Below are 15,882 nucleotides of genomic sequence, written 5' to 3'. Positions count from 1 at the left end.
ATAAACAAGAGGGCCTGAAAGGCCCAAAGTCGCTCACCTGAGATAAAAAGAAATGAACTGTTCTTTGAAGCCCAAGATAGCAATAGAACAAATGTTCTTACCAAGTTTCATGAAGAATGAACAACAAATGGCCCCATGGCGGAAATGTTTTTTTAACAGACTGGAACCATTTTTGAACTCGTCCAAGATATTATTGGGACGAATCTTCTGAAAAAGTTTCATGAAGATCCAACAATAAATGTGGCCACTACAGTGTTAACAAGGCAAATTCTCATGACGCACAACGGAAGACAGACAATTGACAAAAGGTGATCACAAAAATTCACCATGAGCAAAAAATATTATGCTCATAAAGATTGTCACCATGTGTGAAGATCAGCAAGTGTCATTCAGATTTAACTAAAAATGTGACTAAAAGTATTCACAATGTTTTACTATAAATAACTGTGGTAGTGCGGTCTCGTTCGCTTACGCAAGTGAACCGGTCACGGGACGGTTACATTTATGTAACTGTGTGAGCACTTAAGTAATATAGAAATATTTATCGAGTCTAATTAAAGAACGCTTATTTCTAACACACTCACTGGTTGTAATTCAATTTACTAAAGGCGTCCAGTCAGATACGCCTGAATACACTCAAAGAATTAATCTATAAGTGAAAACCAAAGCAGCTTTAATGAAAATAACTAACTTTAGTCTAAAGAATCTATGCATCGTTAAAAATGAACGAATACAGCAAATATCTTAATGAATGTAAAAATAAGTTCACAATCTGTCAAAAAAACTGATATAAATATTAGTTACTGTTAGTCTAGAATTTGCTTCAAAAATTTTGTTTATGAAATAAGTCTAACTTAATCTAAAGACACAATTTATGTAGAGTGGAAAACTCCAGTGACTCAAATGTAAACAAGAGATGTGTTCCTCAGAAACACAATTCCCCCTTATTGCGCTGCTTTGAAATTAAAAAAAAAATTGACCTTTGACCTTGAAGGATGACCTTGACCTTGAACTTTCACCACTCAAAATGTGCAGCTTCATGAGAATGCCTCTTTGAATTTTTTTTTATATTTTGTTTACCTTTTACCTTGAAGGATGACATTGACCTTAAAGGATGACCTTGACCTTGAAGGATGACCTTGACCTTGAACTTTCACCACTCAAAATGTGCAGCTTCATGAGATACACATGCATGCCAAATATCAAGTTGCTATCTTCGATTTTGAAAAAGTTATGGCCAATGTTAAAATTGTCGGACAGACAGACGCCATATACTGTAAACGTATATACATATACTGCTAATCTGTGTTGACAGCAAGACTTGTGGTTAATGTGCACTGAAGCATGAAAGTGTTGCCGATAATTGTCGATAAGAGCGATAAAGCGGCGCACTTATAGGTCCCTGCTAGCTTATTGCCATTGATGTTGTTTTGACAAAATTTGCACTTCTCAGCACAATCGGTCCCCTAGTAGAAACACTTGCGTAATAAGGTCCCCAAAATACATGTGTGAAAACCGTTATGTCTCTTTTAAATCTAATTTGCACATATTGACATATGTGATAAATCTGCAAACTGTTAATTTTACGACGTCACGTAAAAGAAATTTGTTTTTCTCCACAATTGGTAATGCTATTTATTATATTTATTTACCATGATTAATAAAAGGTATATTAACGATGATGAATAAAAAAAACAACTGATACAGTGTAATGTGACCTACTGAAGTGAAATAAATATTACAAAAAAAAGAAATTTCTCGGATAACTGAAAACAAAAGAAAATGTCAGAAATGACATTCGCAAATGACCGATTTCGGATTAAAAATGTATAAATAATCGTTGGTTCTTGAATTCCTGGTCCAGTGGACCAACGAAATCCTCAAAAATTAGTACCACACAAAATTTAATGGTTTTACAGTATTTGACATTTGACCTTGAAGGATGACCTTGACCTTCACCTTTCACCACTCAAAATGTTCAGCTCCATGAGGTACACACGCATGCCAAATATCAAGTTTCTATCTTCAATAATGCAAAAGTTATGGCCAACGTTAAGGTTTTTTTTCGGACGGACAGACTGACATACACACATACTGACATACTGACTGACAGTTCAACTGCTATATGCCACCCTACAGGGAGCATAAAAATAAGAAGAATTTTCAAAAGTTATTTCAATCAAAAGAGTCTTTCTAATTTAGAAAATGCCAAATAACAAGGTTGCCATGGAAACAGTTTCATAGCACACTAGTCTGCTAAATACACCAAAACACAGTGGGTAAACTTGGCTTATCAGTAAAGATCAAAGATAAGGCTCTACAGTGCATTAGTACATGTACAGTTATTTTATGACATAGGTTTATTAAATTGCATGCAAACTACTGTCTTTATGTACACCACATTTTATGACAGTGTTCACACGTTTTTTTCTTTTTTTACCTAGTGACCTAGTTTTTGACCCAGCATGATCCAATTTCGAACTCAGTCGAGGTATCAATGGGACAAATGTTCCGACAATGTTTCATGAAGATCGGACAATAAATGTGGCCTCTGGAATGTTCACAAGGCAAATGTTGGCGCCGCACGCCGTACGACGGACAAAAGGCGATCACAAAAGCTCACCATGAGCACAGCTCAGGTGAGCTAAAAACAACTATCAGGGAAATTCATTATGTCTACTCAAATCCATCAATATTAGAATTCGGATGGAATGACATAGCAGCAACTTTTTCATCCCTCCCATTTTGGGAAGCATAAAATCTTTCCTCAGTAAGCAAAAACAACAAGAGGGCCATGCACCCTAAAACGCTCATCTGAGACCCGATTGAACGAGACTATTCTGAAGAAGTTTAAGCTGATTCAGGAAGATTGTGCAAACAAAATTGACTTCTAGAGCTTGTCCAAGTTATTGGGACATGTGTTTTGACTAAGTTAAATGAAGATTGGAAATAAATGTGGCCTCTAGAGTGTTAACAAGGTAATTGTTGACGATGGACAATGGACAAAATGCAATCACAACAGCTCACCATTAGCATGTTGTGCTCAGGTGAGTTGAAAAACAGATGTATAAATATTTATTGCAGAATAATAATCACAAGCCTTGTTAGTTGCTCCAAACACAGTGTCATAGTGCAATGTTGAGATAGTGAAAGCAAGCCACACTAAAAAGTCATGTTTGCCTAACCCTTTGCATGCTGGGAAATTTGTTGTCTGCTAAAATGTCGTCTGCTGAATTTCTAAAATTAGCATTTTATTCGATTTTTTTCAAAGAATACTATAAGAATAGCAAACAGTTTGGATCCTGATGAGACGCCACGTTCTGTGGCGTCTCATCTGGATCCAAACTGTTTGCAATGGCCTTCAAAATTCGATTCCAGCACTGAAAGAGCTAAACGCCAAGAAAGAGAAATGATTTCATGAAAATGTAGTATGAGAAAAGGTATAAACTTTTAATTTGCTAGTGTCAATAAAAATGGGTTAAAACATTGTTGAAGTTTACCTTTTCTTGTTTCAACTGAAAAACAAACAATTAAACTTCAAACATACAACAGGCAACGGGATGTTGTCAAAGAAGACTGATGAACATTTTGTCAATGTCCTTCAAAAACAGCGTTAAGTGTATATTCGCTTTTTATGTTATTATGATTTTTGGAGAAGTTTACTTCATTTTTTTTTCTAAAATTGTATTGTTTATTTTTATATACAAGTTGTCATAATTGAATGTATACTTCCACTTAATGATTGTATAGAAGGAAACTCCGGCTGTCAAATAAACTGATGCTTTACATGACCAGTAGGTTTTATATGACACCCTCGTGTACATTCTTTTAAACAAGACTTTTGCCAAGTAATAAAAGTCCCCTACCGGTATTTTTATTTAATTTTCAGCAATATTGGTAATTTATTTGTTGCCATAGCAACCTGAATTCTTGACGTAGGAACAAAATGAAATGACATGCATTATCTCCATACTGCCATCTATCCATATTTTAAGTTTCATGAAAAAATATGAAGAACTTCAAAAGTTATCCCAGGATCCACCATTTTCAGCAATATTTGTAGTCTATTTGTTGCCATAGCAACCAGAATTCTTGACATAGGAACAAAATGAAATGACGTGCATAATCCCCATATTGCCTCGGTCCATTTTTCAAGTTTCATGAAAAAATATGAAGAACTTTTTAAGTTATCTCAGGATCAAGAAAAGTGCGACAGACTGACAGACACACAGAGCGCAAACCATAAGTCCCTCTGCAGTTTCACCGATAGGGGACTAATAAACTAAACACAATTTTCCCTGTTACATTTTTTTAACCTATGGCTTGCAGGGCTTCCTCACAGACCATAACTATCCCCTCTGATTGGATATCACATCCAGTAGATATGCGGTTTTTGAAGAACATTGATGATTTCTCACTTTTTTAAGAAAATCTTAATCTCTTGAATTCATCCAAATTGTGAAAGCTTTCATCATGTATCAAGGGTGGAGAGTGAAACATATTGTACCTTAGTGATAGAGAAATGTTAAGCAGACACCACAGTTTAACACTTAATCTTAAAAATATAAGAATAAAGCAACTTCACTTAGAATGAGGTTTAAAGGAAACTAGAGCTTTGTCACAGAAGTGACGAATACCCCCACATGCCACATGGACACTAAATATTAAGCATTTTGTCTTCACAAAAAAACAGCGGACACCATGCCTAATGTTTAAAATGCACTAAGTGAACTCGTGACCTAGTTTTTGACGGAGCATGATCCATATTCTAACTTGACTTAGACATCATCTAGATACAACTACTGACCAAGTTTGGTGAAGATCGGATGAAAACTACTTGAATTAGACAGCAGACACCATGCTCAATGTTTAAAGCGCACTAAGTAACCCCGTGACCTAGTTTTTGACATACCATGACCCATGTTCGAACTTGGCCTAGACATCATCTGGAAACAACTTCTGACCAAGTTTGGTGAAGCTTGGATGAAAACTACTTGAATTAGAGGGCGGACGCCATGCTCAATGTTTAAAACGCACTAGGTGACCCCGTGACCTAGTTTTTGACCCGGCATGACCCATATTCGAACTTGACCTAGACATCATCTAGATAAAACATCTGACCAAGTTTGGTAAAGATTGGATGAAAACGACTTGAATTAGAGAGCGGACACTTAATACAGACCGACCGACCAACAGACCGACCGCCAGACAAGCTCACTCCTATATACCCACTTAAACTTTGTTTGTGGGGGTATAATAAAAGCAATTAATTTCTTGCTAATCATATATGATAATTTTAATACCTTATCTTAATTTACATTGCACATCTGTAATTAAACATAATAAAAACAGACTTAAATTGACAAGAGTCTTAAATATGTTTTTTGTGAGAATGTAATAAAAAAAGGCTTCAAAAACCTTTTAATTTTTGCTTGTATCCATTTAATTTCTGACTTGTGACTTGTTTTCTATACAAAAAGGAAATTAATTTGGTAACATATTTAACATATATGTGAAATATTTTGGACTAAAGTGAGACATGTTCATTCAGCAATGGACACAAACAAATGCAAAATGGACCATACAGACTGCAGCCATGTTTGCATGCAAGTGGCTGTGACGCTCAAACATAACACGTCTTGGGACCAGTAATGTTGATAACTGAAATTTGAGCCTTGTTCAGGTAATTATGGATTAACTCTTTAAGTACTGGAACCGAATTTTGAAGGCCTTTGCAAACAGCTTGGATCCAGATGAGACGCCACAGAATGTGGCGTCTCATCAGGATCCAAACTGTTTGCTATTTTGATAGTATTCTTTGAAAAAAATTGAAGAAAATGCTTATTTTAGAAATTCTGCAGATGACATTTTAGCAGAAGACAAATTTCCCAGCATGCAAAGGGTTAAATGCATGTGCTAAAGTGTCATCCAAGATTACCCCATGCAGTCTGCAAAGCTATTCAGGGACAAAACTTTCTACCCTGAGTAGCTTTTTGTTTATTAGAGGCTTCCTTTAAAAAGCGGAAAGTGTTGTCTGTGATAAGTCTGTGTGAAGTGCGCATGCTTATTTGTGACAACACTTTACGCAAATGCATTAAGACCTCTTTTCATAGATTGTGGCTGAGTTTCCTTATATTCATGATATTTTTAACTCTCGACTGTTTGAGAAAGTTTACTTTTTGTTAACAGAAATATTAAATTTAGCTTGGAGAATTTGATGACATTTTTTTACCTAACTAGAGTAAAAAACCTGCAATTTACATTAAGATTTTCTTCACTAGTTTTTTATCACCAGCCCAGAGCATCAAATGAATTTTACATTCTCATTAGGGAGACTGAAATCAATGAGAATACAAGTATTCCAATCCTATTGTTTTACTGGTCACAAGGGAGACATGTTTGAGCCCATTCAGGCTGTGGCGATGGCCAGGCGGTCATCCAATGCCCGGGCGGTTGATAAGAGACCAGAACAGATAGAACATGTCTGTATTCATGTCCCTACATCACTATAGCAACCATGCTGCTGGCAGAGAAAAGCGCACATTCAAGCACTGACAGGTGGCACAACCACAAGCTTATCACAAGATAATGTTTTTGTTGTTATCAAAAGTTCTTATGTAAGAATGTATTAATATAATAAATATATCAAAAGCTGCTCACAAATATATTTAAGATTAAGTTTTCATATAAATCTTTTAACTTAATTTTCAATAAAGCATAATAACTCAAAACGACTTGGGACAATTTTCAAAGTTAGAATGTTTGCTATTAAATATATCAAAGCCCTGTCAGACGTTTGTGTATGAAATCATAAAAAGTGACTGCAAACACATTATTTTTGCCCATGCATTCACTACAATTACTAACAATGCAATACCAATTATGGGTTTTCTGGTTCAACAACACAATGTGTGTATGTATATTCCATGCTTCATTCATAATATACACAGTATCCACACATCCAGTTGCATTCATAACTAGAGCTTTATCTTTGTATATTTTCCTAGTTCATCTTATTGACCATTTGTTTGAACAACAGGACCACTAGCACCGTGGCCCTGATAAAGAGATATATAACATTAAAGTATTCAGTTCAAATTAAGTTATATTTAGGCTACCTGTTTTCAATTTCTTTCATAAGAACTTTGAAACAATAAATGTAAAGAAACATGCAGAAAGATACAGGACAGCAGATACGAAACAAAAACAGCACATCACTCACTCGTTCTTCTGTCAATCCCGGTACCTCGTCGTCATCATCACTCTCAGACGAGTCACTCTCTTCCAGCTCACCCTGATCCTCAACGTTCCCATCGGGAGGCTTTTCAGTTGCCGTCGGCGTCGGCGGTACTTCTTCCACAGCAGGTGGCAGCGTGCCAGTCAGGGATGTGGACATTTCCTCCCCGCCAGAGTTATCCACGCTCACTTGCTTGCGACTCGTTCGTGGATTTGTTGTTGGGGTTTTTGTTTGCTCCGCAGGAATTTGTTCTAAATGATCATAACAGTTGATCTAATTTAATTAGTTTTACAAATATATACTTTAGCATAAAACTATTTATTGCTATGCATAGTAAATATGGTGTTCGTCTAATAATCAGGTTTTACTCCCACTCTGGGAGAGTTCAATAGGAGTTCTCCAACAAAATCAAATACTGTTTCTACCCAGTAAAATAGTGTCACAATAAGCCTAGGGTTTTCTATGCAACATCCAGCTAAAATAAATTGGTTTAAACCAAACTAAGATATTATTGATGGTGATTTGAAGATTTATTAATGTATTCAGTATATCTTTTTTGCATAAACACAAAGTCACCAATAACTTTGATAAGTTCACACTAAATTCGTCACAGTAAATTCAATATGTATAAGCATGTATATTGAACTAATTTTGAACATTTATACTATAAATGAGTATTTACAATTTTATGAAAAAAAATGCACTTAATATTAGGACAATTAACAGTTCACAAAAGATCCACAACACATCTTGCAACAAGACTTATCGTTTATTTAAAGTGTAACAAGGGCTGTTTGTAAAACATGCATGCCCCCCATATGGGCTGTCAGTTGTAGTGGCAGCCATTGTGTGAATATGTTTTTTGTCACTGTGACCTTGACCTTTGACCTAGTGACCTGAACATCAATAGGGGTCATCTGCCTGTCATGATCAATGTACCTATGAAATTTTATGATCCTAGGCCTAATTATTCTTGAGCTATCATCAGGAAACCATTTTAATGTTTGAGTCACTGTGACCTTGACCTTTGACCTAGTGACCTGAAAATCGCTCAATCGGGTCATCTGCCATTCATGATCAATGTACCTATGAAGTTTCATGGTCCTACGTGTAAGAATTCTTGAGTTATCATCCGGAAACCATTTTACTATTTCAAGTCGCTGTGACCTTGACCTTTGACCTAGTGATCTGAAAATCAATAGGGGTCATCTGCCAGTCATGATCAATGTTCCTATGAAGTTTCATGATCCTAGGCGTAAGCATTTTTGAGTTATCATTCGGAAACCATTTTACGGTTTCGAGTCACTGTGACCTTGACCTTTGATCTAGTGACCTGAAAATCGATAGGGGTCATCTGCCAGTCATGATCAATGTACCTATGAAGTTTCATGATCCTAGTCCTAAGCGTTCTTGAGTTATCATCCGGAAACCATCTGGTGGACGGACCGACATGTGCAAAACAATATACCCCCTCTTCTTCGAAGGGGGGCATAAAAAGAAATCACTTACTTTTGTGGTAATGTTTTTTCCTGTTTTTAACAATAATTTTCCTTTTCAAAAGTTCTGGACTCGGGAGTGGGAAATTGGGCTCGAGCTGAAACATGAGACAACATTACATGTCAGGTACAGATAGCTTACTTCTTTTTCCCCATTCTTTTCTGATAAACAAGAGGGCCACGATGGCCATTAAAGACCCCATCTCAGTTCAAGATACACCTAATATTAAAGACGTGACCTGGTGACCTAGTTTATAACCCTACTTGACCCAGATTAAACCATGACATTGATATTATCAAGATTGTCAACAATCTGAAAATGTTTCATCAAAACCAAGTCCCAAATGCGGCTTCTAGAGCCGTTAATGGTTTTACTAAAATTTGACATGGTGACCTATTTCTTTGACACAAGTGGCCACATTTAAACTAAAGATTTCATAGGGATAACGTTCACCAATGTTAATCAAGATAAGATGATAAATGTGGCCCCTGAAGAGGTAACACCGCACAATTCCAGTTTACCCCCACAGACTTGGTTGCATGTTTATAATATGAGACATCTACTGAAAGGTGAACATCTGTTATTCAAAGCAACACTCACCGGAAATCCGTCCAGTGGGTCTATCAGCAGCATGTCACCAAATATGTTGCGACAATGTGCAGCCATCTTTGCCTGCTGCTTCTGACTATAAATAGACACAACAATATAGTAGTATTCATAATGTAGAAATGATTACACAATTTCTATAATTATATGAGCCTCATTCTAGGAAAACAGGGCATAATGCATGTGCGTAAAGTGTCGTCCCAGATTAGCCTGTGCAGTCCACACAGGCTAATAAGAGACAACACTTTCCGCTTTTATGGTATTTTTGGTTTCAAGGAAGTCCCTCCTTACCGAAAATCAAGTTGAGGCAGAAAGTGTCGTCCCTGATTAGCCTGTACTGGGATGACACTTTACGCACATTCATTAAGACCAAAATTCTCAGAACAAGGGTTAAAAAGAAAAAAAAAAATTCATTGATGTTGCCAATAAAATAAAGCTGTTGTTAAGAGAGTGCAGATGGTATACTTTGAAAAGTGGATTGAAATAGTCATTGCCATTATCCCTGCATGCATGAGGAAACTGGTGCTTATTCAGTTCCCCATTTATGCTAGGAAAGTCGTCAAAGGCTGGAGAAGGGAAGTAACTGCGCGTGGACCAGATTATGGATATGAAAAACACATAACAGGGCTTGAACGGCACATGAATTGCTTTGTTAATACACGATTTCTCCCATTCAAGCCCTCCTTTTGCCAAGTTTCTGCACCCCGCCAGAGGGCATTATAGATAGTAAAGAATGCATCTTCTGAAGTTGCCTTTTACCTGGAACCATTTTTAAAAGTGCCTAAGATATAATCACAACACATTTTTTGATAATGTTTTATGCTGATTGGGGAAAAACATGTGACTTCTAAAGTGTTCACATGGATTACCAATATCCATAACAGGAAAACTGCCACATCCTATTGTCACCATGTTTCTCAATAGAACAAAAACATTTTAAAACTCTATGTATTATTAGGACAAATGTTCTGAGCAAGTTTGATAAAGATGGGAAAAAAATGTGACCTTGAAACTGTTCACAAGGTTCAATATAGCCATATAAGGAAAACTGCCCCGCCCCTAAGAGGCCATGTTTTCCAGTGAACCTGAACCATTTTTTAACTTGGTTGAGATATCATTTGAACAAATGGTCTGAGCAAATTTTATGAAGATTAGGCACAAATTTGACTAGTAGAGCGTTTACAGAGTTTCATTATAGCAAATAAACAAGAGATGTGTTTGTCAGAAACACAATGCCCCCTTTTTCACCGCTTTAAAATAAAATTTTAATATATCATTTGGCATGTTTAGAAATTATCTCCCTTTTAAAGCTTATTACTTCCCTTGGATTGTATTTTTTGACTTTTGCCCTTTAATGATGACCTTGACCTTTCACCACTCAAAATGTGCAGCTTCACGAGATACACATGCATGCCAAATATCAAGTTGCTATCTTCAATATTGCAAAAGTTATGGTCAATGTTAAAGATTTCGGACTTACGGACAGACTGACGGACAGTTCAACTGCTTTATGCCACCCTACCGGGGCATTAAACAAGAGCACCGCATAACGGGTGCCACGCTCAGCTGCGAAAGCTTGTCAGATTTTATTTTTTTTAAGGTCACAGTGACCTTGACCTTTCACCTAGTGACCCAACAAGAGGTGTGTTTGTCAGAAACACAATGCCCCCTACTGCACAGAATTGAAATAAAATTTCTATTTATCATTTGGCAGGTATATAAATCATCTCCCTTTAAAGGTTATTACTTCCCTAGAATTTTGTCCAATCCAACCCGGGGAGGGGGGGAGGGTCTCACAGTCAATTATGACCATGTCAGACATCACTGACAACCAAAGCCTGTGGTTTAAAAGAGATCATAACCAGAGTTGATCATGTATCTATGGACATAAGTCTACAGGTATGTAATGAACATCAAAGAAATTATAATTATATCATTTAATAAAAAAACTTTGAAAAATCAATCATTTGGGTTATAAATAATCAAAATAATAAATCTGTACAGTAACTGTGAAAAGAACTTCAATTCTTGGTAAGGAAATATATACCGTAAAAATCCAGTCATTAGTCAAGTTTTTTTTCCTTAAAAATTTGATTAAATTTACAGCCTCGACTTATGAGGTCATCCATGAAAAAAAATGATGACATTCTAACAAGATCAATCCTCATGGTAATGGTTAACGTTGTTGTTGTTGTTGTGTAGAAAACTTGTTGAAATACAACACACAAAATGTCGTCTTTTAACTGATACTTACCAATTAATATAACCAGTTTGCAACATTTCCATTGTTTTTATTTTCATAATTTAATCCAAAGTTTTCATGTTAGCAGGTGTTTTTTTATAATTTAACGCGTAAACAAAAGATCAAGTCATTTTTAAAGTCGAGCGATAATTGGCAACGTGTGTGAATTGACAGTTTGACGTCATCAAAGGAAAGCCGCTTCCTGTCAAGAAGCCATAAAGCATCACCCTTCTTGCCGATAAAATAAGATTCCTTTAATTTGTGAAGCGACATGTGTAACCAATCGCGAGTTTGTTATTCACTGGTAATCATCCAATTATGTTTGAGCACGTGCATAGCTCCGCCTTTGAAACTGTTATATAGAACAAAGGCAAAGTTACCAGTCTATTGGTTATGTCAATCATTGTTATAAAATCGTGTCTTATCGAGGCACTTATCAATTGTTTTGATAGTCAGATTAAAGTACAAAGATTGGATTACAGCGATCACATTGTGTCATTGGATTATAAGTTTGTGGATTGTTACTATCGTGGACATTTTAGTGCAAACTTTATAATAATAATTTATTAATTTGATTCACATTTGATTTGTGAAAATGCCTGGAAAACGCAAACGCCAGGCGTATGACAATGCGGTCGACGGCCCACGTGACCTGACGAAAGCGGAAAATTTGAAGCGGCCAGGGCTGGCAACAGTGTGTGAGTGGGTGTTGGCCGCGTGGCAGGCTACTACAACGTGTGCCGTGATCACCTCCTTCCTGAAATGTGGAATCTCCAATAGTATGGATGGGACGGAGGATGATGCCCTGTATGAGGACCTCCTGATGAGCGGTCGAACATCCGAGACTTCAGTTTGTGAGGACACTTCTGATGACGATTCGTTTGTGTACGGAGACAGCCTTAGCAATGAACAGGTGGCAGCACTTTTCAACAGCGACAGTGACTCCAGTTTTGAGGGATTTTAATGTGGTACAATTTATCAACCCACTAATTGTGTCGTGTATATAACAATGTATATACGTTCTTATCTTGTTTCATATGTTGTTGTTGTGTAAATTACGATGTACATGTATATGCGTTATGGTTTCCTCTGTTGTTGTCTTTGTTTTTATGTGGTTCTTTTTGCTTTGCTTGTCTATATATTTATATGTTATTTTCGATTTCCTAAATATATATCGTATTGATTATATTAAACAAAGTATATAATACATGTGTCTGCTATGTCTACGCCGCCCAGTGTTATAATGACGTCATGGTCTATGTATAGAATAAAAACTTCCCGTACATTTAAAATGGCGTCTGTTTATGAAATTCAGGGACGGACAATTTCCGACTCGACTAATGACGTGGACATATTCAAAATCTCCGATTTTCAGATCTTTTTTTACCCCCCGACTTATGACCGGCTAGACTTATGACTGGATTTTTACGGTAATATGAGATTTATAATTATATAAATTACTTCTCTTGAAAATAATTGTCTGCAACAAATCTCTATTTTTAGTAGCAAATAATTAAAATCCACTATACGGTGACTGTAGATTCACCACTCAAAATGTTCAGCTCCATGAGATACACATGCATGCCAAATATGTGGCTATGTTCAATATTGAATAATTTTCTCCCTTTTTAAAGCTTATTACTTCCCTTAAATCTGTTTTTTTACCATAGACTGTAAAGGATGACCTTGACCTTTTACCAGAATGTGTTTGTCAGAAACAAAATGCCGCCTACTGCGCCGCTTTGATTTATTGAACATGGGCAGGTCAGATAACTATGTACATTTAAAACTTATTACTCCCCTTGACTTTGTTTTTTGGACCCTAGACCTTGAAGGATGATGTTCACCTTGTTGAAATTTTACCACTCAAAATGTGCAGCTCCATGAGATACACATGCATGCCAAATATCAAGGTGTTATCTTCAATATTTAAAAAGTTATGGCCAATGTTAAGGTTTTAGCAAGACGCCTACAGCGGACGGCGGACGACGAGCTGGCTATGACAATAGCTCTGGTTTTCTCAGAAAACAGCCGCGCTAAAAAAGACATGTCTCAGGCAGCCATGCTTCCAACGCAGGTTGAGATAAGAGCAAATGTTTTGACCAAATTTCATGAAGTTTGGATGAAAAATGTTACTTCTATAGTGTTAACAAGCTTTTTCTTTATTTAACATAGTGACCTATTTTATTTTTAACTAATTAGACCCACTTTAACACTAGGCTAGGATATTATTGAGACAAATGTTCATAATTACCGTCTTTATCCTAATAAAAGCTCCCACCCTAATAAACGCGCCCCTATCGTATAATAAAATGAAGGAGTGATCAAAATTATAGCCCCCCATTTCTCGGCTGCTAGGGGTAAAGTAATTGCATTATATTGACGATTTTTTTTTTATCAACAAGGTAATTGGCAAGAACCTTATAGAAATAAAACTTTAATAATAATAATAACATATATATTTGGAACATATCGATGTTAGGATTAAACTCCAACATGCAGGGGATTTTTATTATTGTATCGGTGTTTTCAGTTTTAAATGTCAAATTCATGTTACAATTTTGTTTCGACGCTTCGTGTTTAAAATACTGATCTACCCAGATTGTTCAATATGCGGCTGCTGTGCTGAAGCACAGGGGATACATTTTATATGGCTTATATTACACCTAAAGGGGGTGAAATAAACGCGTTCCCCTTTGTGATTTGCATCGTGCCCGGGCGCATTTATTAGGATAAAGACGGAAGTTTAATGAAGGAGGACAAATTCATGTGGCCTCTAAAGTGGTCACAAGTTAAATACTGACAACCCACTCCGGACAACGGACAAAAGGCAATTACAAAAGCTCCCCATGAGCATGTTGTGCTTAAGCAAAAACACTAAAATGGCTTTAGGTCACTCCCCTTTTTAAAATATAAAGCATGTTAAAGAGTGAAGTACTGTGAGCATTTAAAATCAACCATAAATTATTGAAAGCCATGATTTATGCATACCAAAATTATTTAAAGAATTTGGTAGATTATTGTTGTCAAAGAAACATTTTTATGAAATTATAATTTTTGTAAAGCTAGAGGTTATTGAATATTTGCATGTTGTTGTATTAAATGCTATAAAAAAAAATATTGAATTGTAGTCATTTTCTTTTATTTGATGTAATTTGAAATACTGGATACAAGAAATGTAGCTGTTCTGAACATTCACATACAATATAGTAAATTACGATTACAATTATGAGAATTTGGTATTTCAGGTTTAGTTTTAAAGTTATTTATTTCAAATACATTAAAACCCACTAGGTCGTATATAAATATAAATATATATATAATATAATATCTTACATAAATAATTCTAGTGAGCTAGAAAAACATGACCACAAGTCAGGGTTTAAATTTGTAAATTTTTATAATGAAGAGAGGTAATTTCAAAGGGAGGACACCAAGTTTTTAGGAAAATACATAATGCAGAATAGTTTTGTGAGAAAATGCACTTACCTGCAATGGTTTTCAAACGACAATATGACAGGATAGTCAGATGTTTTAAAGGCACTGTGTGCTATTGCTTCTATCACATCCTGAAATGGACATTTAATATGACCTGAACCAGTGATCAATATATATATTTTTTTAATGGCTGGACAATCACTTTTATTGAAAGCCAATAAATTGGAAGACCCAAAACGAACACACAAAAAACACATGCCCAATGAAATGCACAAAAGACTCTCGTCAGTTCATCTCTGATATTGAAAAATTGGATTTCTTTTAAAAACAGCATAAGACATGCACAAGAATTATTACAAAAGCACAAACAACTCTTAGACTTAACAATCTTTCCATAGACAGCCTGCTTGACTATTATTCCCCTTTGATATTATAATCTTTCATTTTCTGTCAGTCACATAATATAATGACCACAAAGACCAATTTGGAGCTAAATATATGTAGTAGATATATAGTATATGTTATGTAAACTCAAAGCTTAAAATGAACTGATTAAACTAAAAAAAATTGACAATGCAAACAAAATAGACTTAAACAATTTACAAATTTACTCAGTTGAATTTAATTACCTTTGAAGCAAGTCAGCATGTTAGCAACTTACACACAAAATTACAGCACAATAACTCCATCCAAACTAAATTTATTTTGTGGAAATCAATTTTCTATCATAAGTAAGAATGAACCTGACACTACTTTTTTACAAATGCAATACAACCCTACTTCTGCATCAGGGCTTTCCACAGGACATTTAACGATCCCTCGCCGGGGCGCTTGAATTTCAAAATCAGAGTCCCCGGGGCCC

General features: G+C 35.8%; 1 protein-coding gene across 5 annotated transcripts in view; it reads right to left on the bottom strand.

Moving 5' to 3' along the window:
• LOC127873054 (1-phosphatidylinositol 4,5-bisphosphate phosphodiesterase beta-1-like) overlaps nucleotides 1–15,882 on the bottom strand; it is a 167,791-nt gene that overhangs the window by 72,667 nt on the left and 79,242 nt on the right. For 4 of the 5 annotated variants that reach the window (XM_052416621.1, XM_052416622.1, XM_052416618.1 and 1 more), the window contains exons 11-15: nucleotides 15,072–15,151; nucleotides 9,335–9,419; nucleotides 8,747–8,831; nucleotides 7,223–7,488; nucleotides 3,501–3,515 (exon numbers count right to left, since the gene is read on the bottom strand). In XM_052416621.1, coding sequence (XP_052272581.1) covers nucleotides 3,501–3,515; nucleotides 7,223–7,488; nucleotides 8,747–8,831; nucleotides 9,335–9,419; nucleotides 15,072–15,151 — 531 coding nt within the window. The remainder of the gene's footprint in view (nucleotides 1–3,500; nucleotides 3,516–7,222; nucleotides 7,489–8,746; nucleotides 8,832–9,334; nucleotides 9,420–15,071; nucleotides 15,152–15,882) is intronic. The other variant, XM_052416623.1, reaches the window with a different exon arrangement.

Source organism: Dreissena polymorpha, chromosome 3 (assembly GCF_020536995.1).
Source record: "Dreissena polymorpha isolate Duluth1 chromosome 3, UMN_Dpol_1.0, whole genome shotgun sequence".
Classification (NCBI taxonomy): domain Eukaryota; kingdom Metazoa; phylum Mollusca; class Bivalvia; order Myida; family Dreissenidae; genus Dreissena; species Dreissena polymorpha.
Note: the sequence above shows the minus strand (reverse complement) of the source record. Positions and strands in the feature narration are given on the sequence as shown.